At 38.8% G+C, this 26,843-nt stretch overlaps 2 protein-coding genes across 2 annotated transcripts in view; one reads left to right on the forward strand and one right to left on the reverse strand.

The window, feature by feature from the left end:
- The window catches only part of ZC3H6 (zinc finger CCCH-type containing 6), a gene marked incomplete at its 5' end in the record, with an annotated part of 51,834 nt that extends 25,748 nt beyond the window's left edge, over positions 1-26,086 (forward strand). Inside the window, 7 exons of the mRNA XM_045287096.1 lie at positions 1,593-1,709; positions 2,232-2,343; positions 10,343-10,452; positions 10,912-11,165; positions 17,455-17,966; positions 19,900-20,130; positions 23,489-26,086. Of these exons, the coding sequence (XP_045143031.1) occupies positions 1,593-1,709; positions 2,232-2,343; positions 10,343-10,452; positions 10,912-11,165; positions 17,455-17,966; positions 19,900-20,130; positions 23,489-24,978 (2,826 nt within the window). The remainder of the gene's footprint in view (positions 1-1,592; positions 1,710-2,231; positions 2,344-10,342; positions 10,453-10,911; positions 11,166-17,454; positions 17,967-19,899; positions 20,131-23,488) is intronic.
- Positions 21,062-22,879, reverse strand: LOC105979080 (NADH dehydrogenase [ubiquinone] 1 alpha subcomplex subunit 2-like). The gene is made up of 2 exons (XM_045287074.1): positions 22,840-22,879; positions 21,062-21,542 (listed from the first exon to the last, which is right to left on the reverse strand). Exons 1-2 carry the CDS (start codon positions 22,877-22,879, stop codon positions 21,277-21,279), a joined length of 306 nt encoding a protein of 101 aa, XP_045143009.1. The 3' UTR covers positions 21,062-21,276.
- Positions 26,087-26,843: the final 757 nt, after the last annotated feature.

Here is a 26,843-nt window from a genome sequence, read left to right on the forward strand (position 1 = left end):
TTTGTTAACATCTCTTCCCTTCCCCTCACCTCCCCCTCTCCCATGTCCCACCGGAACTGTCAGTCCCGTTGTTTTCTTCTCCAGATTGTTCATCCAGCCTATTCTATGCAGTATGTCTGTATTTTCTATTCAACTCTTTGACTTTATCATTTATTCCATCTACTTCAGCTACTCTATGATTAAGAGTTTTTCAGTCGCTTCTCATCAACTGATCTTTCTTTCAAGTCTTTTAAATGACCTTTTGCTTTTTTCATGAATGATATTCTTGCCCTCTCACAGTTTTCATCAAGTTTGTTGTCATTAGTGTTCACTGCATCAAATATGTTCTTGAGATGTTCTCAAAATTCAGGCGGGATAGACTCAAGGTTGTGTTTTGGCTCTAGTGGACTTGTTTTAATTTTCTTCAGCTTTAACTTGACTTATATTTGATCAATTGATGGTATGTGCCACAGTCAACCCCTGGCCTGGTTTTAAGTGCTGATGTTAAAGTTTTGCATTGTGTCTTCCCACAGCTATAATCAATTTTATTTCAGTGTATTTTATCTGAAGATGTTCATGTGTATAGTTGCCTTTTGTGTTGTTGAAAAAAGATGTTTGCTATGAACAAATCATTGGTCTTGCAAATTCTATCATGCACTCTTCAGCTTATTTCTGTAACCAAGACTATACTTTCCAACTTCAGTTCCTTCCTCTTTGTTTCCAATTTTTGCATTCCATATGCCAATTATTATCATCGATGAAACTTGATTGCATGTTTCATCAATTTCTGACTGAAGACATTGGTAAAATTCTTCAGTTTCTTTATCACTAGCTTTTGTGGTTGGATTTGATTGGATTTCCTTGAAGGTAGATAGATAAATTTCTATCACAGCATTGCACTTCAAGATTGATTTTGAAATATCCTTTTTGACAATGCAACTCCATTCCTCTTGATTGTGTTATTCCTGGCATAGTAAATCTTATGATTTTCTGATTCAGAATGGCCCAAACAAGTCCATTTTCATGCACTATACCTAGAACATTAATTTGTATGTATCCCATTGCATTTTTTACAAGTTCCAATTTTCCTAGATTCATACTTCTTCACATAAAATTCCAATCATTAGCTGATGTTTACAGCTGTTTCTTCTTAAATTGCATCATGCCCCATTAGCAAATGAAGATCCCGAAGGCTCTGCTCTCACAGGTTTTACTCTACGTCATCACGGCTGACTCCACTCCAGGAAAGCAGTTCCTGCTGAGTCACATTATAGGTGCCCTTGGCTCAAGGGGCCTAGTCTCCTGCACTGAAAGATAAAGACATTTTAAAGTCTTTAATAACATATCTAACAATAATACATGAAAGTACAGATTTTATTATACTTTTGTAAAAACTACTATTTTCAAAATTTTATTCTAAAGATTATAGTTAATATCTGCATTAAAGTGGAAAGAAGTAGGTTCTTTGCAATCATTGATAGAAACAAGCAGATTGCTAAAAGTATCCTCTCTCCAAGTAAATGTCTAATCTTAATTTGTATTACTTTCCAAATCCATGTGACTATACATTTTAATACCTACTAATGTTTAATATCCAAATATTTTTCTTACAGAATAATAAACCAGGGAAAAAATGGAAAGTTATGACTCAGGAATTTATTAATCAGCACACAGTGGAACACAAAGGAAAACAGATCTGTAAATACTTTCTGGAAGGAAGATGTATTAAGGTAAATTTATTGGAACATCAAAGAATGTCAAATATCATTTAAATTTTCAAAATAAGTAGAATTTAAAATTGAGGGTTTAATGAAATCATATTTTACTTGCAAAGTAGAATCTGATTGAAGCAGGTATGATTCTAAGTGGATTATTATTATTAAATTATTTAATCCTTGCAGCATTTCTATGAAATAATTACTGTTATTATCCCTATTTTATCCATGGTACCAAGAATAAATTACGTATTCACAGAAGAGCTTGAAATGATAAATTGTGGTGGAACACAGACAATAACCTCTGAGCCATGCACTTTACCAATAGTGCTGCCTCTGCATAGACTATTAAACATCTCCACTTTATTGGGCAACAATTCTCAGGGATTATTTGAATTATTAAGTTAATTTGAAAGACTGAAGATAGGACAGTGTCCCTCTTTGAAACAAGATGGCAAAAATAATTCAATTGTTGTTCTTTGTTTTCTTGATTTTTTTTCTTTCTTTGACTTTTTTTCTTCTATTCTTTGTGACCAGGGAGATCAGTGCAAATTTGACCATGATGCAGAATTGGAGAAGAGAAAAGAGATCTGCAAATTTTATTTACAAGGATATTGTACCAAAGGAGAAAACTGTATTTATATGCATAATATCCTTTAAGGAAATGTGTCTTAGCTCGATAATTGAGGATTTTTTTAACTCATAAATGCAATCTAGGAAGATTGGTATGCATTTAAATTTAAAATAATGTACTACATAAATCCATTCCAGAAAGCCTTTGTACTTCAAAAGAGTAAATGAATTTTTATTCTGTAGGGAAAATGAAGTAATTACCTTTTGCATGGCAAAAATCTAAGAAATAGAAGTACTTCAGATGTGATATAATTAGCAAAAAGCATTTCAAAAGACTGTTTCCTGAAGGAGAACTTGGCAAAATATTTATTCCATGACTTATTTTGCATAGCTTCCTAAGTAATAAATTATTTAAAACCATCAAGCCTTCCCATTCAGTAATAAACACTATATTCCTTCATACTTTTCCCTTTGACAAGCCTATACATTTAAATTGTACCCCTCCCCCCACCAAAATTGGATTTTTACTATATTTTAAATAATATATTCTGAATCTATGTTAATTTCCCTCCAAATATCTAACTAGTGATTCACTACCATTTATGAGTAGTGGGACCTTTCCCATGTGTTAGAAATTCTATAGTACACCCTGAATGATTAAATACATGGTGGAGCTTTTTCCTTAAACTTTCTATATGACTCCCTGGATCTATTGACCTTTATGTCTGTATTGCTTTGCTGTAATTATTTCTACAAAAATAGTACAAAGATGTCTGGTAGAGCAGCTTTGCTCCAAAGTGTTTTTCTTTATTTTTAGTTTATTCTCATGTGTACTTTGCCAGATAAATTTTAAGATAATTTTGTTGATTTTTTTAAAAACGGGAAGTGAATATAATGAAAAGCAAAAAAAACCCAATCCAGGATTCTAAATATAAAAAACTATACTATGTAAAAAATACCAGAGAATGCATGAATGAATTCTAACTCCAAAAAGCAGAAATTTTCCTAACTATGACTCAAAATCCAGAAGCAATGAGGGAAGAGATTGAACATTTAGTTACATAATTTTAAATTTGCATATCAAAATGACATAAGCAAAATTAAAAGGCACATGTTAAAAACAATCATTGGGAAAAAAATCATTGGTAATGTATGTAACTTACAAAAAGGTATATCCTTAGTACATGATTTTCTAAAAACTGAGATAACATAGGGCAAGAGAGACAGATAGTTTACAGGGGGAAAAAAAGTACAAATCGTCCTGAAAAGACAGTCATATTCTTAAGAAGTATGTGGATTCATCTACACTAAGATAACATGTGCAGCTATCAGATTTTCAAAAATTAAAAACTGGCTGTAAAGTTTGTTAATAGTGCTTGGGAATATAGACATATACCTATGAGGGGGACCCCCCAAATGGATTTTTTTCCCCAAAGCTATATATTTACATTTTTTTCAAAGTACTCTCCATTACACTCAATACATTTGTCAAATATGTGATTCCATTCTTGAAAACATTTTTCAGAGTCATCTGTTTGAATGACTGACTGCACCTCCCTCATTTTTTTTCTTCACCTCTTCTATGTCATCAAATTGCTGTCCTTTCATGTTCCTCTGCGTTCACGGAAACAAAAAGCAGTCGCACAGAGTGAGGTCAGGTGAGTCAGGTGCGGGTGGCAAGAGAGGCATGCTGTTTTTTGCCGAAAACTCTAGCACATTGAGATGGCTGCATGAGCAGGTGCGTTGTTGTGGTGGCAAATTCAGTTCCCCATCTGCCACAAATTAGGACTTTTTTGTTCCACACTTTTCCACAATCCTTTCAGAACCTCTAAATAGAAAACTTGATTAACAGTCAGACCTAGTGGAATGAACTCCAAATGCACTATCGCCCCACATCGCACCTGTTTTTTTGGGGGTACCCCCTCACGTACCTCACTTTTCAACATGGTTAGGTTCTAAAATGCAGAAATTGGCATGATGCAAAAATGGAGGATACTCACATCAGTGCCCACAAGGGAGGAGGACCACATCATAACATAAGTGGCAAATTACATCAATATGGCATAACTGCCAAACCACAGAGAATCATCACCTAGCCAAGTTGGCACATAACATTAACCGTCACAGCCAGTGTTACTCTCACCTTGCACTTTGACATTTGTTACTTGCTAGACATGCATTGTCAATTTACAAAATAGATACTACCTTTTTTTTTTTTTTCACTTTTGTAAATGCAAGATGTTGGATAATGAGGGTAAGTGAGGAATAGGTATACTCTTACCTTGGTTGGAATGTAGAAATGGTGTACCAAATGGAGAGAAATTTGCACAGGCAGTTACCCTTTGACCTAGCAATCCCACTAATTTGAAAATTCTAACAACAGTTGACCCTTGAACAACATGGATTTGAACTAGGTGGGTTCACCTATATGTGATTTTTTAAAAAAATAAATACAACATAAACTTGGTATCAAAAAATACAGTTAACTACTTTAAATGTGCTTTTTCTTATCATTTTCTTAATGTTTTCTCTCCCTGCCATCCAGTCAATTCCAACTCATAGCAACCCTATATTCATTTCTCTGATTTACTTTATTGTATTATACAGTATACACTACCTGTAGCATACAAAACGTGTGTTCTTTGACTGTTTCCTATTGGTAAGGTTCCCAGTCAACAGTAAAACCAAAATCAAACCCATTGCTGTCAAGTTGATTCTGACATCATGGTGACCCTATAGGAGAAAATAAAACCTGCCCCCTGTTGGGTTTCGGCACCATAATTCTTTCCTATCTTTACCTCATCTTTCTCTTGAAGAGCAGCTGGTGGTTTCAAACTGCTGTCCTGTGCTTAGCAGCCCAATGTGTAACCACGTACAACATCAGTGCTCCTGGCCAACAGTAAGCTATTTGTAAATAAGTTTGGGCAGGAGTCAAAGTTATATATGCATATTTTTACCATGGAAGAGTTGGCACCCCTAACCCCTGTGTTCGAGAGTCAACTATAGTTAATTAAGGAATCTAGGCAGTTATTATTAATGTTGCTGAAATCAGTAAGTGAAAAGTTGAATATATCAGGCCTGTAATAACCTGAGTCAACTGATAGTAGGCCCAGTGGAACCAGAGGTTAATCACTTGGTTGCTAACTGAAAGGTCAACAGTTCAAAGTTATCAGTCACTGAAAAGGGTGGAACAAGAAGACAAATACCTCCTGATATGGTGTAGTTGGGAGTGAATGCCAACTATAAAGTAGTAGTGCTAGAAATGAGACTATGAATATAACCAAATGTCTAAATCCAATGACCAGTTTATAGGAAATACAAGAGATGAAATCAATGCTGCATTCAGTCTTATAGGCTAGAGTAGAACTATGAGTCACAAGGTTTTCTTGGCTATAATCTTTATGGAAGCAAATTTCCAGACATTTCTTCTTCATTGGAGAGGACATGAACCACAAAGCTTTTGATTAATAGTTGAGTGAAAACCATTTATGCCACCCAGGGATCTTACAGGATATATAGGACATCACAGAGGTACAATGAACTAAATTCTAGTTTATTTGTCAAGACAACAAATGACAAGTTTCTTTTAACAAAGAAATTATAGAAAAATAAAAGGGGAAACTTTGAAAGCAAAACAAGTAACACAGCATTGGGTCAATTCCAACTTGGAGCAACCCGAGTATTTCTGAGACTAAATCTTTCCAGGAGCAGAAAGCTTCAGCTTTCCCTTGCAGGCTGGTTTGAACTGCTGACCATAGAGTTTGCTGCTCAATAACCAATTATGCCACCAGGGCTCCTTACGGGATTCTTACAGAGGGATTGAAAAACTTGTACGTTAACTAGAGGTAATTGTGGATCATGTTTGGATTCTGATTTGAATGAAGCAGTTATTTTTAAAACAACATTAACATTTATTATTTTATGTTGATTGGATCTGAGATTAAATTAATGTACCAATTTTGTTGGGTTGATAATGGGATTATGATTATTAAGAAAAATTACTCCTTATTTAAAGCATGTGTGTATACACACACATATACATATGTAACGTGCAGTATTTTTAAAATACTTCAGTATTTGGAAGGAGAATCATGAAGGAATATACTGCTGGTACTAAATTTGCTAAATGATGGAAATTATTGAATCTATATGGTCAGCATGAGGGGATTCATTTTATTATTCTCTCTACTCACTTTGAAAATTTCCAAACTTACTTTTTTTTCAATCCTCAGTAATCTTATCCTTTGGGGATAAATCATGTTAATAATAAGGCTTAAAGTCATTTGAGATTTGCCTTCTGTGCTAAGGTGGTAGGTACATGAATGAATGTATAAGGAGGCTTTAAAAAACCCATCGAAAAGTCTATCATTTAATTGCCTTTCCACAAACCATTTGTAGCCCCCTCATATGTTTGTGTATATTTATCCACATAATTTTTAAAAATACTAATATCTATAATTATGATACTTGTATTTTTCACTTTATACTGATGAAGAACACACATGATGAAAGAGAACTTGATTTAGCAATATTTATTTGGAAACGGACACCTTTTGAATTCTTTGAACTATTCGCCTAAAAGCCCCTATTCTAACATGCAGGGTTTTTCCCATCCAAAAGTTTATTCTTACGTGTGGTTTTGTTTTTAACTGTCATACCATCAGCAAATAGTTGTAATTTTCTTCATTCTCAATGTTTATACCTTCTACTTAATTTTAGTTATATACACTATACTTGTAGAATAATGTTAAACAATAGTGATTCCAGGAAACATGTTATGTTTTAATTAAAATGCTTCTTTTGAATTAGCTTTTGATTATAGTTTCCAGGTAGATTTTTTTTCTAACATGAAGTTAAGGATATGAACTGTCTAAACCTCTGAGAGTCAAAACTTAACATGACTCCTTTGTTTTTCCAGATCTTCTTTCACTTATATAGTGGAAGATATTTGAATTTTCCTTCTCTGGTAGATTTCCTCAGAAGTTCTGACTTACACAGGTTATATTGTTTTGGGGTTTTAAAAATCATTTTATTAGGGGTTCATACAACTCTTATCACAATCCATACATACATCAATTGTGTAAAGCACATTTGTACATTCATTGACCTCATCATTCTCAAAACATTTGCTCTCCACTTAAGCCCCTGGCATCAGCTCCTTATTTTCCCCCGCCCTCCTCACTCTTCCCGCCCCCCCATGAACCCTAGATAATTTATAAATTATTTTGTCATATCTTGCACTGTCTGACACCTCCCTTCACCCATTTTTCTATTGTCCATCCCCAGGGAGGAGGTCATATGTCCTTGTAATCAGTTCCCCCTTTCCACCCCACCCTCCCTCCACTCTCCCGGTATTGCCACTCCCACAGCACTGGTCCTGAAGGGATCATCCGACCTGGATTCCTTGTTTCCAGTTGCTATCTGTACCAGTGCCCATCCTCTGGTCTAGCCAGATTTGTAAGGTAGAATTGGGATCATGATAGTGGGGGAGTAGGAAGCATTTAGGAACTAGGGGAAAGTTGTATGTTTCATCATAGCTACACTGCACTCCTCTCTGCGACCCTTTCGTAAGGGGATGTCCAATTGCCTACAGATGGGCTTTGGGTCTCCACTCCGCATTCCCCCTCATTCACAATATGATTTTTTGATCTGATGATACCTGATACCTTCAACACCTCGTGATCGCACAGACTGGGGTGCTTCTTCCATGTGGGCTTTGTTGCTTTTGAGCTAGATGGGCACTTGTTTACCTTCAAGCATTTAAGACCCCAGATGCTATATCTTTTGATAGCTGGACACCAACAGCTTTCTTCACCACATTTGCTTATGCACCCGCTTTGTCTTCAGTGATTGTGTTGGGAAGGTCAGTATCATGGAATGCTAGTTTAATAGAACAAAGTATTCTTGCATTGAGGGAGTACTTGGGTGGAGGCCCAATGTCCATCTGCTACCTTAATACTAAATCTATACATATATGCACATAGATCTATTTCCACATCCTCATATATAAATATATTTACATATGTACATGCCTTTATTTAGACCTCTATACATGTACTTTACCTCTTAGCTCTTTTTTTCTATTTCCTTTTACTTTCCTCTTGTCCCACTATCATGTTCAGCCTTCATTAGGGCTTCAGTAATTCCTCTCGGCTACATTACCCTTGGTCACCCTTGGCTACATTACCTACCAGGCCTCCTACATGCTCCTCACCACCGATTTGGATCACTTGTTGTTCCCTTGTCCCTGGGTTTGTGTTAATACCACTTCCTTTCCCCCCACCTCCCCCTCTCCCATGTCCCATCGGTCCTGTTGTTTTCTCCTCCAGATTGTTCATCCATTTAGACAGACCTGCAGAGATAATAACATGCACTAAAACAAGACATAGCAAAACCAAGCAACAAAATAAAAAAAAACTAAAACAAGCCAATGACAAAAAAACAAAACAAAACACAACAAGAAGAAAGAAAAGCTTGTAGTTAGTTCAAGGACTGTTTGTTGGCCTTTAGGAGTGTTTTCCAGTTGAGTCTGTTGGGGCGCCAAGCCCTGGCCCCAAAGTCTATTTTTGGTATTCCCTGGGGACTTCATTGCTCTGCTCCCCTTGCTGTTCTGTTGCACGCCCTTAGTGTTTTGATTCGGTGTGGTGGGATCAGATCAGGCGGGATTCCCACACTGTGTCTCCTGTGTTGTCCCCTGTAGGGCTATGGATCAGTGAGGGGTGTCATGTCTCATAGTGGAGCCGGCCATGTGGTCTTCTCTGTGGATTGACTGCTCTGAGCGGGAATATTGTCCTCAAGGCTTGGTGGGCCAGGATGTGCTCCACTCTCTCTTTCTCCCCCTTCATTTGCTCCCATGTGCTCTGATCAGACATGTCCCTCTCCCAGAGCTACAGCCTCAGTGCTGTCCTCTGAAATATATTCTTGTTGGGGTAGGGGCAGGTGTCCACGTAGTTGGGATTGGGGTTGACCCCTCAGACCTCTCCACTGGTTCCCTACACCATGCCGGCATGTTGCATTCACATCTTGGAGCACTGGGTTGAAGTCTCGTCCCTTTTTCCCTGTGGAGATATAAAAAATACCCTCCCTTTGGGTGGGTTAGTACTCTGTGCCTCCGCTACCCATTTCATTTTTTTTTCCCTTTCCCTCCCTCCTTTTTAGTTGGCTACCATATGTATCCCTTGATTTGTCTGGCCCCTGCCATACTACCTGGACCTCACCCCAGGAATGTTTGTATACAGTAGCTTTTCCCTATGCCCATTTTGCATTTTTTTTAAAGCTTACCTCAGCGGACTCATGTTGTACTTGCCCTTTTGTGCTTGGCTTACTTTGCTTAGCATGATTTCCTCCAGTTCTTCCCATGCAGCGATGTGCTTCATACAGTCATCACTGCTCTTTAGGGATGTGTAGTACTCCATTGTATGTAAGTACCACAGTTTTTTAATCTACTCGTCAGTTGATAGAAATTTGGGTTGTTTCCAACTCCTTGCAATACACAGGGTTATATTGTATTGCGTTATTTTTTTCACTCAAAAAATTATTTTTAATTTTATCAGTTGGCTTTTGTATCTGTGATGATAATCATTTTATTTTTAGCCCTTTAACAACAATATAATAATGATAATTTTTTTTAAGCAGCCCACTTGAGTGGGACAATTTTCACTACTCAATTTAAAATTTTCTTTATAAATGTATCTTAAAAATCTCTTAAAAATGTGTATCTAGTTTTCTCTTTTACAGATATTGAACTTTAACATGGCATATCAAATTCCCTTATTTTCTTCATAGGCATGAGCACTTGTAAAATCTGTTATGTTACTATTTTATTGTGGAAAGTAACAAAACTTGCTATAACCATTATAAACACTTTCTTTTTTTAAAAGTAGTTTTCTAGTTAATAGAGTACGATAGATTTAAAGTTTTTTTGTTTTTTAACTGAAATATATTTTTAGTAAAAATTTTTAATAGAAATTATTTAATGTAATTATAGAAAACTACTAATACAGTCTTACTAATATAGTTTTACTGATATAGTCTTACAGTTAACTTTTGATCTGTTCCTTAATATTTTTATTTACGTGAATTCCCCTGCAAGTTCTATCATACTGGAGCAAAATGTTACCAAGGAAACAACTGTAAATTTTCTCATGATGATCTGACTAAAGAAACAAAGAAACTTTTGGACAAAGTGAGTAATATATTTGTACCTCCATTCTTAACTCCACAGATTTAACTTGAATCACTTACTTTCAGACATTAGTGGGTAATAACAACTTAGAATATTTTACAAAACCCTGCTGACAATTTGAGTTTGTTTTATTCTGTTAATATAGTGTGTTAGAAAAGTAAGCATAGGGAATTAGAAATGGTTTGTTCTGACCTCTGAAAATTGTTGAACCCTAAAATTGCATTTTAGCTCATTGACCTTGAGCAATACCCTTTACTGCTTGGAAACTCATTCTCTTTGTCAACTGTAAAGACTTAGGCTGTGTATGATCCTTTTCAACTTTGGTGGCTGTGTATGATCCTTTTCAACTTTGGTATTGCCTTTTGTTATTGGCAAAACTAGTTTACTAATACCTTCACTGTTTTAAATGTAAAGAAGAGAAGTTGACTTGAACCATTAATCTGTACCTACTACTTTTAGGTGTTGAATACTGATGAAGATCCCACAAATGAAGATGAGAGAGAATTAGAAGAACTTAGAAGACGTGGCATAGCTCCTCTTCCCAAGCCGCCTCCAGGAGTTGGGCTCCTGCCAACCCCTGCAGAACATTTTTCCTTTTCTGAACCTGAAGAGGATTTTCCAACAGATCTCTCTGATGATTTCAAGAAAATTCCATCTCTCTTTGAAATTGTTGTAAAACCTACTGTGGATTTAGCACACAAGATTGGGAAAAAGTAAGTTTAAGTTTTCAAAAGTGGTAGAGCTTTTTTTCCTAAAAAGACCCGTTTTAGAAATAACCTGTATTTCATGATCATATAGCAAAACTCAGGTAAAGAGAGCAGACATCTGGCTTGTCCACAGAGTCTTGCTTCCCCCTTGTCCCCATATTCTACTGACTGACCTAAGTGCTTTGCTTTTTTCTCTGGAATCCTTACAGAGTTTCAGAAACCTCTCGCTCAAGTAAGTAATCCTGAAGGCCATTAGCAGGTGGGTGGGATGCTCATACTTGCCAGCTGATCTAATTTTTTCTAGTAGTGAGTTAATATACCTCCAGCCTCTCACATTTTTTTTAACAAATCATTTTATTGAGGGCCATTACAGCTCTTATAACAATCCATAAATCAATTGTATCACACATATGTGTAAATATGTTGTCATCATCATTTTCAAAACATTTTCTTTGTACTTGAGCCCTTGGTATCAGCTCCTCATCACCCCCCCTCATGAACCCTTGATAAATGATAAATAATTGTTTTTATATCTTACACTGTCCTCTGACTCCCTTCACCTATGTTTCTGTTGTTTGTTCCCCGGGGCAACGGTAGGGGGTGTTATATGTTGATCATTGCAATCGGTTCTCTATTCCTATCACATTTATGAAAGAGAAGTGTTTCCTCAGGCTTTTGGAATAAGAGTTCTGGGTAAGTTGTCCTGATCTAGATTAGCATTTTCTAACAAAACCATTCCATTTCTTCAGCCCGCCCAGCAAGGTCTGCAGTTTTGCATAATATACACTGTTGACTTTTTTTTTTTTTTTTACTTTTTAAAAAATCTTGCTCAGGGAAGAAGTACTGGGTCTCAGCAAAAGAGAAACAAGAAATTTACAGCAATTTCACAATTAAGTAAAGCATCAAAAAGAAATCAAGAAGATAAGGATATCCACTATTTTGTTAATAGTGTTTATTAGATACTAATCAATGCAATGAAAGATACAAAAAATATAAAGATTTTCTAAATTTGAGAGGCTGACTCATTGTCAGTTTCCTCCAGTAAATCCAAAAATAACAAATGACAAAACTATTAGAAATAATTGAGGAACACTGAGCTGCCTGCCGCCTTTTGATACTTTCAAAAAGAATGTATTCCCTGTTATTTATACACACACACACACACACACAGTACAAAAAAAAAAACAAAAAAGGCTCTACTGGGTGGAGCTTTCATAGTATGCATTTTTCCCATAGGGCGAGCATCAAACAATTCATTCTGAGTTGGTGCACCCAGTAGTGTTGCTGGGGAAGTGAATTTTTTCATGCAAGCAGTTTTATGCAAGCCTCGTTTTTTGTGATGGCTGATTTAAGAGAACACCATGTGGCTGTGAAATTTTGTTTCCTACTTGGGGTGAGGAGCAGGAAATGCCACAGAAACTGTTGTGATGTTGAACACAGTTTACAAGGACAGCACTATGGAAAAAACTAAAGCGTATGAGTGGCTTTACTGTTTCAAAAAAGGTGTAATGTTAATTGATGACAAACCTCATTCTGGACGTCGGTTAACTTCTTGAACAGACAAAAATGTTGACAAAATTCTTGTACTTTTGCTCGAAGACCAATGACAGACCATTGAAGCGATGAGGAAATTATCTGGACTATCTTGGAGCTCAGTTCAACAAATTTTAACAGAAGATTTGAGAATGAAAAGAGTCGCTGCAAAATTTGCACCTCGGGTTTTTACTAACCAGGAATAAGAGCATCGAGTAGAAACATGCTGTGCTTTGAAAGAACAGCTTCAAAGAGACCCAGACTTTTTTCCCAAGGTCATTACTGGTGATTCTTCAGACACCAAAACCAAGCATCAGTCAAGCCTGTGGAAGACGCCATCATCACCTCACCCAAAAAAACTTGTCAAATGAAATAAAAGATCAAGACGATGCTCATTTGTGTTTTGATGTGAGGGGATAGTGCATTTGGAGATCGTTCCCCCAAGTCAGACTATTAAGCAAGCTTTGTATTTAGAGGTTATGAAAAGATTGCCTAACAGTGTGTGACCAAAAAAATCACATCTGATTTGTGGCAAGTGGGGGACTGGTTTTGCCACCACGACAATGTACCTGCTCATTCAGCCATCTCAGTGCTCTTATTTGGGGCAAAAAACAGCATGCCTCTTGCTCCACTGTACCTGACCTTGCTCTGTGTGACTTCTTTTTGTTTCCGTGAATGAAGAGGGAGGGACATGAAAGGACAGCGATTTAACAACATAGAAGAGGTGAAGAAAAAAAACAAGAGGGGTTCTGTCAGCCATCCAAACGGATGAATTTGAAAAATGTTTCCATGAATGGAATCGCCGATTTGACAAATGTGTAATGGAGAGTACTTTGAAGGTGAATTTTGGGTGTGGTTTTTTTTGGTATGCTGTGTATATTGAGAGACAGGGCTAAATAGAGCGAGCTAAGTGACCTGATGAGCAGTATCTGCTCTCAGGTCGTCCACTTTCTCTCTGTTCATCGCTACCCAGCTGGCCCCCGAAGCAGCTCAGTCTCCAGAGGACACACTGGGTAAGGGGAGCCTCACTTGAGAAAATTCAAGGTATCTTCACCTTATCTTCACCTTCCTTTATAGTTGGTTCTCTTATGTGACCCCATTTTTTCTCTTCTGAATTTATTTTTTCTTCCCATTCTCTTTGTTAAAATACCCCTAAAAAAATTTTTTTAAAGAAACAAACTCTTACTTCTTCACTTTTCATTCCTAAATTCCCCATTCCCCATTTTGCCATTGAAAACAAATCATTTAAAGACCATCCCATCCGACGACAGTAAACATCCCAGCACAGGAATTTCCGAGCCAGACCGCCCTTCTCTGCGCAGGTTCCAGGCCCAGCAAGAGGGACGCAAGTGCAGATCCAGTCTATGAAGGTGAACCAGCCGCTCTGGGTGAACCACTACCATGTCCAGTACTCAATGGGCAGCACCTGGACACGCACCACCAGGCCTCGGCCACGCCTGCATGGGCCTGGCGCAGTACCCTTTGCCAGATGAGGTGATGTACTTTTTAACATCCACGACCAAGCCAACCATGTCCCGTCCTGCTATGGAAACTCAGTGAGGGCTGCCGTGCAGTAGTACTATCCGGCCCACCATGGGAGGCAGGTGTGCAGCCCTCTGCTGCTGCATGGATTCCTGCCCTGGTTGGATGGCAGCAGAGCCCTGGGCAGCCACCACAGCGCTTTACCCTGGAACCTTGTCACCTTATCCAAGACATGCATCCATCATGGCTCCCCGGGCCTCCTCTCAATCTATCTCCCCTAACCCCCGCCTCCTCTTCCTTCATGTCAGCAGTCTGTTCCAGCCCATCTCTTCACATTCCCACCCATTCCGGACCTGTCCCTTTCCACACCGACTCTGCCCACCAGGATAAGAAGGAGTGCATCAAGTACCAGGTGTCCCTGCTGGACAGCATAAAGCTTGAGTCCCTGCATTCCTGAGACTGCATGACTACCTTGGAGAGGCCTCCTCCTTAGCCCTATGTTCCCGAATTTAGGTCCGGACTCTTCCCTCCCAGCAGCCTGCTAGGAGGCTTGTCTACCTGCTTTGGATTCAAGTTGAGTCCCAAGGCAAGATCCAGCACCAGCAGGGAGTGTGTAAACTGCAGGGCAACCGACGACAACAGTAAACCTCCCACCACAGCAACTTCCCAGCCGGATCACCCTTCTCTGCGCAGGTTCCGGGGAGAGAGATGGGACGGAACACCGCATTTGCAATGCCTGCGGGCTCTGCCACAAAATGAATGAGCAGAACTGACCCCTCATTAAGCCTAAGGAAAGGCTGTAGGCCTCTGGAGGAGGAATGCCAATGGAGACCTGTCTGCAACGCCTGTGGGCACAGTATTAATAGACTTCTGACTATGAAGAAGGAAGGAATCCAGAAACTGAAAAATGTCTAGCAAGTCCAAGGTTCATGACCCACTAGAGGACTGACCCAAGAACAGCTCTTCTAACCCCGCTGCCCTCTCCAGACACGTGTCTCCCTCAGCCACATGCTGACCATACCTACACCGATGCACCGAGCGTCCAGCCTCTCCTTTGGACCTCACCATCCTCCCATGATGGTCACTGCCATGGGTTAGATTCCCAGCTTGATGCTTAAAGGTCTCCAAGCAAGAGTCCCTCCAGCCTTTTATACTTGCATTTTTGCTAGAGTAGTATCATGATGCCTAAAACTGATGGATATGTTTGTAAAGGCAGAAAGCAAAATGATCTTTGCCATGTTTGAAAAGGAGGTCACTGTGGTGTCTGTTTTCTCAGCCACTGAATCTGGACCCCATTTGTGAACAAGCCATTCAGACTCCTATTCCCTATTTACCAGGGTCTCTAGTACTCTGTGTGTGTGTGTGTGTGTGTGTGTGTGGTGGGGGGGGGGGGTTGAACATAAAAGAAATCCTGTACATTTGAGGAAGACTTTATTGCACCTGGGTAGTTGTAAGAAAGGCATGAAGGACACCAAGAACTTCAAGGCTATGGGGGGAATAAAGTGTGGAAATTAAAAAGAAACTAGGTCTAATATCTAAATGAACAAACTTCCAGTCTTGTTTCCTTTCATTGGCCACAGTTGTTTGCTGCATTAAAAGAAAAGAGGGCAAAAAGTCATAGGCAAATTATTCATCCAAAGCTGTGGGCCTCTGCCTTAAAATAAACCATCAGTTCCAGGGGTTCACTTGGCCTTTTCTCAAACCTACATGCTTTGTCAACAAGTCCCTGTAATTGTTGTTTGTATGTATAATTAAAAGCACCAAAATAAGATGTCGATTTATTTCTTCATCTCATACGGACCCAATTGTTGTACACATTTATTTACTATTACATAAAAACGACTTTAAATTTACTATTAAGAATGGCTTTTATTAGTTTTTCTCATTTTAATATTTTTCTTCCCTCAATTTTTGGGTTTAATAATAATAAGCTGGATTACATTCAGTTGACTTAAAAATTGTAATATACAGGTAAGAGCTGGAAACACAGGGAATACAGGACAAACTCCTCGGGACCAATATTGAGGGTAAGGAGAAGGTGGGGGGAGAAAGGGGAAACCTATCACAATGACCTACCTGTAACCCCCTCCCAGGGGGATGGACAACAGACAAGGGAGCATCAGACAGTGCAAGACATAAAAAATAATTTATCAATTATCAAGGGTTCATGAGGGAGGGAGGGGGGAAAATGAGCTGATACCAAGGGCTCAAGTAGAAAGAAAATGCTTTGAAAACGATGATGGCAATTTTGAGAATGATGAGGGCAATGAATGTATAAGTGTCCTTTACACAATTGATGTAAGGATTGTGATAAGAGTTGTATGAGCCCCAATATGATTTTTTTTAAAAGCGATGATGGCAACATGTACAAATGTGCTTGACATAAGGATGGATGTATGGATTGTGATGAGTTGTACGAGCCTCCAATAAAATGACTTAAAAAAAAGATTTACAAACACAGAAAATAATAATAATAGAGCTAGCAAGATGTCCAGGAAAAAGAGCATCCACAAACTAAAAACCTTTTTGTGCGCCAACACTAATCCCTTTGAAATTGTAAAAGAAGAGTTGCATATTTTTCTAAGTCAGTTGCAGTTCACTTGATCCCTGTTAGGCATAGCACCCCCTGTGGCTCAGAGGAGAACTGTGCACTATGGTGTTCTCCATGGCTGATTTTTGGAATTAGAACTGCAGACCTTTCTTCCATGGTACCTCCAGGTCCTAGGTACCCAAAGTTGGCTGCTCATGAGGATCACCTGGACTCTGTTTGCAACTTAACCACAATCTCTAGGGATAAGAGCCCTGGGAACTATAGTTCCACCACATCCCCAGGTGGTTCCAGTGATCTTTGAGAACTAGCCTCTAGGTAGACTTGAACTGCCAGCCTTTCGGTTAGTAATAGAGTGTAAAAGTATTTATATAATAGTGCCCTCATTTTCTTATTCAAGTCTGCATTCTAGAAAAATGACTCCAAGAGTACCAATTCACAAAATATGTCTGTAGGTGGTGGAATCAGAGGTGACTCTTATTTTTCATTATACTCATGTATTTTCCACAATATAATAAGTAAGAGTAAACAGCAATTAAGACAATTGTGGGCTAAAATGAAGACAAGGCCCATGTGCATGTTTCCATCTGTTGAAGATGTAAAATAAATTGCTTCTTATAAACATAGTATTCTGTTCTAATTCAGAAAAAGTATTTAACCAATATCTATCAATGCAACATTCTTTAAAAAATTTTTTTTCTTTGAACTAAGAAATATTCTTTCTGTCTACAGGCCACCAGCATTTTATAACAGTGCCTCACCACCAGGATCACAATTTCAGGGAAGCAGCCCACACCATCAGCATATCTACAGTTCTGGGTCCAGTCCAGGTCCTATACCTACTATGTCTCAGGGATGCAGTAGTCCTGTGATGCACCCAGGCTCCCCTGGCCATCACCCTTGTGCAGGACCTCCTGGTCTACCAATGCCACCAAGCCCACCTTTGCCACCTGGTCCACCTGGAGGTGTAGGCACACACAGCCAATCTGGAGTACTTGTTCAACCAGACCCACCTTTGACACCACCGAGTATGAGTGGTGCTTACCACTGCGCAGCCTTTCAAGGACACATGATGAGTGCCCCTCGAGAGAACCACTCTCCTCCAGGTTCATCACATCAGCACAGCCCTAGTGAAATGCAACTCAACACCAGTTATGAGTCCCTACAAAACCCAGCTGAGTTTTATGATAATTACTACTCACATCACGCCATCCAAAACTTCCAGCTTCCCAATAGCTCCAGTGGTAAGTTTCACACTTTAAAATAATTCATTTCTAACCTAAAATCAAATTGAAACTCTTACTTTTGACAAAAGTATGGTAAAGATGTATATTTTGAACCATTGTTTCCCAAAGTGGTGCTACAGTAAGGTGACCAGATTTTAACAATGGTAAAGCGGGACACCATTGATAAAACTCATATCCTGGCGAAATAGCCATATGGCAGCTGAAAACCATATACCTTAGCTTGTCGTGCATTCTTTCCAAAAATCGGGACTTTTTAAAGACGCCGTGGGACGCAGGAAAAATTGTTAAAAATCGGGACGTCTGGTCGCCTTATGCTACAGCCCCTTGAGGGATGCTACAGTGACCCAGAAGCTTACAAAAGCAGACTTTATCCTGGATTATGGGTATGGTACAAACATTTTCATAGCCAGAGGGGTGCTACGGAATATTTTTTCTGAAAAGGCAGTAGGCCAAATAAATAAAACTAAGTAAAATGTGACAAAGTTAAACCTTCAAATAGGTTTTCAATTTAACCAAACATGTGAAATCATAGAATTTTTATAATTTTTTAAAGATATATAGAATGTAAAGACACCCCACCACCACCATTCCATAACCTTGGGATAACAGTCATCTGCTGCTTCTCCTTGAAGTCCAAGGGAGTAGGTCATTTTCCTTAAATCTGCTACAGGTGAGTTTGAGGTCAAGCCCTGTTTGCTTAGATTTTCAACATCAAATCTTTGTGGTGTGGCCCTATGAAGGATGTTGTGAGTGAGGCTGTAAATCTTCATGGCTGCAGAACGCCTCATCTTTCTTCTGTGAGTGGCTAGTGGTTTTGAGCTGCAGACCTTGTAGTTAGCAGCCCAATGTGTAATCCACTAGGGCTCCTATGAGTCAGAACGGACTCGATAGCAATACATTTGGTTTCGAGTGCTAAGGAGCTCCTGGTGTAGTGGATTACAGCAGTTCACTCTCACCTGCCACTCCGCAGGAGAAAATACTCCCATAAGCCTCAGAAACCCTATATAGGGCCACTATGAGTGGAAGTCAACTCAGTGGCAGTGGGCTGAGCAGTGCTAAAAAGCCTTGGTGACACTTCCTGCAAGGTCAGTGGTTCAAACCCATTAGCCCCGCTTCAGAAGACAGATGTAACTGTCTGCTCCCATAACATATTTACAGTCTCAGTCGCCGAGTCAGTATTGACTTGATGGCAAGACATTTGGGTGGTAGTGGGTGGTGGGTGGGTGTGTAGTGCTAAATCAAGGAGCCATGGTGTGCTGAATGTGCGGTGGTTAAGTACTCAGTTGCTAACTAAAAGGTCAGTGGTTCAAACCCCCTAGCTGCTCTGCAGCAGAAAAAGTAGCAATCTGCTCTCAAGAGTACAGCCTTTTGGTACAGATAGGAACTGAAAATACAGGGAATCCAGTATGGATGAGCCCTATAGGACCAGTGGTGTGAGTGACAAAACAGGGAGGGTAAAGGGAGAATGGGTAGGAAAGAGGGAACCGATTACATGGAACTGTGTGTGACCTCCTCCCTGGGGGACAGACAACCGAAAAGTGGGTGAAGGGAGACGTCGGACAGGGCAAGATATGACAAAATACCCATTTATAAACTATCAAGGGCTCATGCGGGAGGGGGGAGCGGGGAGGGAGGGGAAAAATGAGGACCTAATGTCGGGGGTTTAAATGGAGAGAAAATGTTTTGAGAAACGATGTACAAATGCGCTTTACACAATTGATGTGTGTATGGATTGGGATAACAGTTGTATGAGCCCCTAATAAAATGTTAAAAAAAAAAAAAAGAGTACAGCCTTTGAAATCCCATGGGGCAGTTCTTTTTTGTCACAAAGGGTCACTATGAGTTAGAATCAATGCCACAACAATCGTTTTTATTTTGTTTTGTTTTAATGCTAAATTGGCATCTCTCTCTTTTTGTGTTAACGATCTAGAAGAGATGTGGCCTGGTGAATTTGTTCAGCATCAGCCTCCCACTGCTCAAGACCCACATAACCACGGGAGTGGGTCTGACGGCAGCAGTGCAACAGTCCAAAGCTCTTTGACCGCGCCAAGTCTCTTCCCTGCCGTGCAGAGAGCACTTTTTGTGAGACTTACTCAGAAATACCAAGAAGATGAAGAACCAACCAACTCCGAACCGCACTGGGCACCAAGCAGGGAAGAAGGTATGGCAGGTGTTATGTTAGCATTTTGCCTATTTGGATTACTTAGGTCCAAATAGTCTTGAATAAGTTAAAATAGTACAAATGCGTTCCTCTGAACTCTTTTTCCATTTTAGTTTGCAGTCCCTATCTCCTTGCCATTAATTATGGTTCCCATTTCCACTAATGTGTTAATAAATAATTGCAAAAGGCTTGGCTTGAAGCAGTGATTAGATCCAAAGCTGAACTGTTAGGTCTGGACCAGCAGACTTGCTATTGAATACCTTCATCTTTCTAGAAAGAAAAGACATGGAACCAGAACATAACACCGTCCAATAAGGGGTTATGGACTTCTAGCCCAAGTTCAAAATGCTTCAGTTATTACAGGAAAGTTTGTGAGCATACACTGTGGTCTTAAGGTTCTGTATTAGTTAGATGCTTGGGAGCTTCAGAATGCTCATGGAAAAATAGAATTAAGAGAGAATGGAATTATTATATTTTCCCATGAGCATTTAAAGCCCCCTCATTACTTTTAATATAAAAAAATATTTGGAGAGAATACAGTTTCTCTTTTTATATTACTGTGCTCATTTATAATTGATAACTTAATTGATTCATTAATTCAGATAAGCATGAGAAAAGTTTTAAGTAGCCAATTTTTTTTCTGAATTAAAAAATTGATGTGTTTGGCCACTCTTAGACATGAAACTTACCAACAACTAGGTAAAAACTAGATGAAACTAGTTGTTACCAAGTATTACATAAACATTTTCAAAGAAGGTAACATTAGCTCTTCATTTATCTAATATCTCAAAGAATGAGTTGTTCCTAGAAAGTGAATATCACTATTTAAATTTACTTTTTTAATTGCAAAAACTTAGAAAAAACATTTTATGGTAATTATAAACAGAGTTTTATGGTTTTATTTTTTATTATTATTTATTTATTTATTTTGATGGGACAGAATAAAGGTTTATTTTTATATTACAATGTCTTGCCTCAATGATTGAACAGTAAGGGGTAGGGGTAGGGGAGCGAGGAAGAGGACATTTTGAGACAGCATTTTACAGCACAAACTTCATAGAGAGCAGGGAAATGTGTCTTTCCATATTGTACTCAGTCCAGTAGAGCCCAGGCTTGGGCTGCTGCTCTTAACCCTCAGTCGAGGTTTCAGACTTGGCCGTGCAGCACGTTCTTCACAGCTCTGGTGACCTGATCAGCACTGAGGTTGTTCAAGGAGACATTCTTCTCTTGGCCAAATGCGTAGCGGGCCCAGAGCTTGGCTTGTACATCGGAGCACTCACGGATTAGGATGGGTAGGTCGGGATTCGTCTTCTTCAGCTCCACATACTTTTTCTCGATGAAGTCCCTAACGCCCTGGCTACTCGGCGAGCGCTGACATAAGTGGATGCGAACCTCCCGAAGTGCCAGATTTGCTTCAAGCAGCAGCGGCCGCCGCCATCATCTTCACACACACACAAGCTCTTTGCCCCGAGTTTTATGGTTTTATAAACTAAAACTTTTTTAGATGATAAACTTTATAACACAATAACATATTTCTGTGAGGGTTGTTCTGTATAGAGAAATAATGTGCATATATGTTTATCTTTATTAGAACTGGTAAGACTTATGAATTTCATCTCTTTTTTTAGATAATTTTATTGGGGGTTCTTAGAACTCTATACATCAATTGTATCTGACATATTAGTACATATATTACAATGTTCTTTTCTATACGTTTACTTTCCATTGAGCCCTTGGGATCAGCTCCTTTTCCCTCCCCTCCAACTCTCGTGGCCCCTTGATAGATTATAGATTGTTCTTTAGGTGAAAAGTTGTTAACTCTTATTTCCTGTGTAGAATTTGTTTTTCATTTGCTTATCTTTTCTCTTCTACTTTCCTTATGTTAATACATGCACTCTCCAGAAGGATTTAAGATTACTTATAAAATAGATTGGTGTGAAAAGGAAAATAAATGTAGAAGAATTTCTCTCTCCTATAGGGAGAGAAATTAGTATGCAGAAATATTTGAAATAACTGTATCAAGTAAAAAAGTAAATCACAAGCCTAGCTCTAAGCTTCGTAGACAGCAAACAGAAAAAAGAATTCCAGTTTCTAAAAGTAGCTTTTTAAGACTTTCTTGCATATGATATAGCATATGCTAATTAACCACACCCTTGCCTAAATATCAGTGCTTGATTTTTAAGCACTGCTCTGTTCAAGCACTTATATTGACGTTCTAGGTAGTGGAAACATTTGTGAGCAATGAAATGAGGTGAAAACGAAAATATGTAGGATATTCTACAGATAGAAAATGTTCTAGGGAACCACCCCACCCTCTGCCCCAGTCTGCCGCCTTTTCCTATGGCTGTATGTTCCGACAAGAATGCGAAGGGTAGATATTCACTCTGTGGTTCAATTTAGTGCAGACCTCTATGTGTTTTAATGGAGAAGTAGAATCATTCACCTGAAGCAGCTGCTTAACAATCCCTTCCTTCTACTCTCCTAGGGAAGACCCCTGGTAGCTAAATTTCTGAAACTTGTTGAACATAGTAGGGTATTAAATAAGCTGTAGGAATAACACCCAGCGTGTTCTCATAAAGTTGAAGCATATAAGTTTTAGGGCATTAGTTTCGTTATTGTTAAATTTTACATGTTTGAAAAGCTAAATATTCACTTGGGTCAAATATCAAAACATATAAGAAAGTATAAATGAAAGATTTCCATCCTTACCTCTTATTTGTTCAGTTTCCAACATTCCTTTCACCATCATTTTTAGTGTTTGTTTTTTTTCTTTCCAAAAATGCTTTTATATCTCATCCTCTTCCTGATCAATCCAGAGGTCTGGAGTTTTTAAGGGATTGCTTAAAGAGATCTAAATATTTTAGGATTCCTTTCCAAGAATCTTCAGTTTCTCCCTCAGTCCCTCCGTACATGCTCCCCTCACTTCTGAATTCTCTTCAGTGTTGCAGTGAGAAGGCCTGACTTTTCTCTGACTGGAAGGATGTCACACATACTTATGTGTCACACCTCTTCCTTCATACTATACAGTATAATAGTGGTCATGCCACATCTGAATGAACCGGCATCTCTATCATACATAGAGGACAGGATGGAATTGCCCTTTAGGGTCTCTTATGGTGCATCCTTACCAGAGCAGATGGCCAGGGCTTTTCTTCCACAGAGAGGGTGCCCACTTTTCACTTAGCAGCAGAGTGCTTCACCGTTGCACGACTGGAGCTCTTTCACTTGAAATTAGACTACACTTATTTCAGAAATAATGTGTTTTTTCCTTAAGGCCAGATATGAATACTTCATTCTTTATAATTAACTTTTAAGTGATACTTCATTCTTTATAATTAACTTTTTTATCTGCATTTAGATGATACTGTTAACTGGTATTCCAGCAGTGAAGAGGAAGAAGGGAGCAGCAGTGTCAAGTCCATACTGAAAACATTACAAAGACAAACAGAAACTTTAAGGAACCAGCAACAACCTCCCACCGAAGTCAGCACTCCTACTGATCCAAGACTTGCTAAAGAGAAAAGTAAAGTCCACCACGTGGCTGACCCTAGACTTAGGACTCTCCCAAGGCAAGGTGTTAGAAAACCTTCTGAGTCCGCTCCACTGGATCTCAGGCTTGCGTGGGATCCCAGGAAATTAAGAGGGAATGGAAGTGGTCATGGAAGCTCTTCTGTTGGTAGAAACAAGTGTGATGTACGGCATGCAAATGTTTGTGTCAAACCCAAAAAAGGAGATGATGATGAAAATGCAGAAAGAGAACTGAGAGAAAAGGCTGTCTTTATACCAATGGATTCTTCACCTGGGATAATTCTCCAGGATCCAAGGTCACAACTGAGACAGTTCAGTCACATTAAAATGGATATTATACTAACTAAGCCAAACTTTGCAAAGCACATCGTGTGGGCTCCAGAAGACTTACTGCCAGTACCTTTACCTAAACCTGATCCAGTATCTTCAATCAATTTACCTCTTCCCCCTCTTATAGCTGACCAGAGGCTCAATAGGTTATGGGACACAAAAAGTGATCTTCATCAAAACACAGTGCCCATTGATATGAAATTAGCAGCCAAAGCCAAAAATAACACACACAGAGAAGGCTACCTAGAACAATTTGGAGACTTACATAGTTCAGGAAGTAAATTAGGAGATCCCAGGCTTCAAAAAAATTTTGATCCTAGACTTCACAGATTGCCCAGTACCAACTCCCATCAGATGGTTACGAAGGAGTCACATACATCTAAGGGTATGTTCAGCAAGCAAGGGTGTCATTTAGCAAGACCCAACCCAGGTTCATCACAGCCTCCAGGGACAGTAAGTAGCAATTCTGGGTCTGCAGTTCTGCCTCCATATGCCCCTAAACTGTCATCTTCAGCTGGCCTTCCCCTGGGAACTTCAAGTTCGGTTCTAAGTAGTATTAGTTTGTATGATCCCCGGGAGCCTAGTTTATCATCTACATCAGAGGTAGCAACAGTCTCCTTAGGAGAAAATGCAGAAAACCAGAGAAAGAGTGGTGGTATAAAAAGTGGTGGCAAAAATGAGCTTTCTCCTCCAGAAGCAATCCTGCCACAAAAAACCACTTCAGATTTGGAAGCCATGAGTGATGGGCCAGCTGGCCCCCAGGCAGAGATTGTCAGGAGTTCTGGTAAGGTTCAGGCCCCAGCAGTGCATAGTCTTCCCATCCCAGCATTAACAGGCTTAATTAGAGCCCCGTACAGCGATCCAAGGCAGGCCCGGCAGCAGGGACAGGTGAGCCCAACTCTAGCTCATGATCCCAATAAAGAAGCAGATGACAAATCTCTGAAAGAGGTTTTCAAAACGTTTGACCCAACTGCTTCCCCATTTTGTTAGCAATTGTATTACTGAGCAATTCTTTTCACTCTAGTGAGGATTACAGCCCTCTGCTGTTTTGTAACTGGTTTACCTCTATAGTTTATTTATTTTTAAATTATAAGCACTTTTCAGCTGCTCATATTAGAACCACCTGAAGTTATATCCCCTAAAGCCTGTGGTATTTTATATAATATTTTTGTAACTTTAAGAAGTAGTAATCGACATAGAATCTTATAAATCATGTTAGCGTCAATAAAATATATTGATTGTAAATAAAGCATCATGAACTCAACATTCTGCCTGGGCATATGCCAGTCGTCTTTCATAATCAATGGCTAGATTTAAAAATGACCACTTTTATATGGTTTAGTTCCAAGCAATATGATGTACATTACTTTTGAGAACCAGTATTTTGACTAGGATTCTATTTGTCAGCACAGAACTGATTAATATATAATGTTAGCTGCTAATTGAAATATAAAACGAACTAAAGAAATCATCTTAAAATCATGGTTAACAGAACTTCTTGGTAAAGGCGTCACTTTTAGTATTGGCAATATTATTTGTGTAAATAAAGCATTTGAATGTCATAACTTTTTAAAAGTATTTTATTGTAATCTGTATAAAAGAAGTTGAAAGCATATAAATAGATTGTTTTGCTAAAGTGAAAAACTCCCCAGTTCTCTAACATTAATTTAATTTTTCATATTAATGAGTTTATGTTGTGTTACATTGTGATATTTATGTATTTCAATGTATTTTTATCATTAGCATAGTTTATATTAACTTTTTCAAATAATGTAGCTACAATAATTGTATTCATCATGACTTTGGCAAATTTTAACAAAATTTTAAAAGATCCAGTGAGAGTGTAGTGATTATTACATTGAAGGTATTTTAAATGTCCAAGTAGCATCTTTTTACTTAGATAGCAAGAAAGCGCCAAGGTTGCTGGCACGGTCAGCTGTGTATGACTCCCAATAAAGACTCTTCAGACCTCCCTCAACTGGCATTCTGTAACGGAGACCGCCTGGCGTTTGAAGTATGTAATGTCTTTGGAGTTTGTTATTTGCCTAACTTGATTGGAAGTTGTTTTTTGTGTGTGAAAAAAATAACTTGTATTGGTCCTTGTGTATTTGTTGTATATAGTGACATTCCTATTTGTACATCTATTATCTATCACTGAAGCTAAATATGATACTGATACTCAGACTTCAAACTGAATCTACACTTCAGACATGACTGCTAGTAACTCCTCCAATAGGAAACTTTACAGCAGGGGGCCAGTTCACTGTCCCGCAGACCCGTTGGAGGGCCGGACTGTAGTTTAAAAACAAACAAACTATGAACTAATTCCTATGCACACTGCACATATTTTGAAGTATAAAAAACAAAACGGGGCAAAAACACCCGGCAGGCCTGATAAATGTCCTCAGCAGGCCGCAGTTTGAGGACGCCTGCTTTAAAAGGAGAATAACATTATGGAAGATAATGGAAGTAGAGAAAGATTGAGATTTTAAGTTTAATCAGTTCTTAACTGAAAACTCTTGAGGAAAAAAAAAACTCGAGATTGTAAAAACTCAGCAAAATATATTTTTGTGAGAACCTCTTAATAGCATGGTTAATAAGAGAATATGAAAGAAGTACATGTCCTCGCTATTCATCTCTTTCTCTTCCTGCCCCAATCAGGTGCTAAGATAAGGTGTAGCTAAGAGAGCAGAAACCTCTCCCTACCCAGAAGAGGTGCTTTGTTAAGGAGTGATAGTCAAGGGAATATGATTTCCTTATCTTCATACTGTGACTACATTGTCCAAAATGGCCCTCGATGGCATTTTGGGCTTAAAAATGCAGTTTATATGCCAACATAAGAAGTATTTTCAAGT

Source organism: Echinops telfairi, unplaced genomic scaffold (assembly GCF_000313985.2).
Source record: "Echinops telfairi isolate 266 unplaced genomic scaffold, ASM31398v2 ScPeMD7_11;HRSCAF=52, whole genome shotgun sequence".
In the NCBI taxonomy this organism is placed as follows: domain Eukaryota; kingdom Metazoa; phylum Chordata; class Mammalia; order Afrosoricida; family Tenrecidae; genus Echinops; species Echinops telfairi.

Excerpts from the sequence above, each read along its gene's own strand:
- LOC105979080 (XM_045287074.1), bottom strand. The coding sequence starts at position 22,879 with ATGATGGTGAAAGGAATGTTGGAAACTGAACAAATAAGAG. Across the intron at positions 21,543-22,839 it reads GGAAACTGAACAAATAAGAG|CAAATCTGGCACTTCGGGAG; the intron begins GTAAGGATGGAA and ends TGCTGCTTGAAG.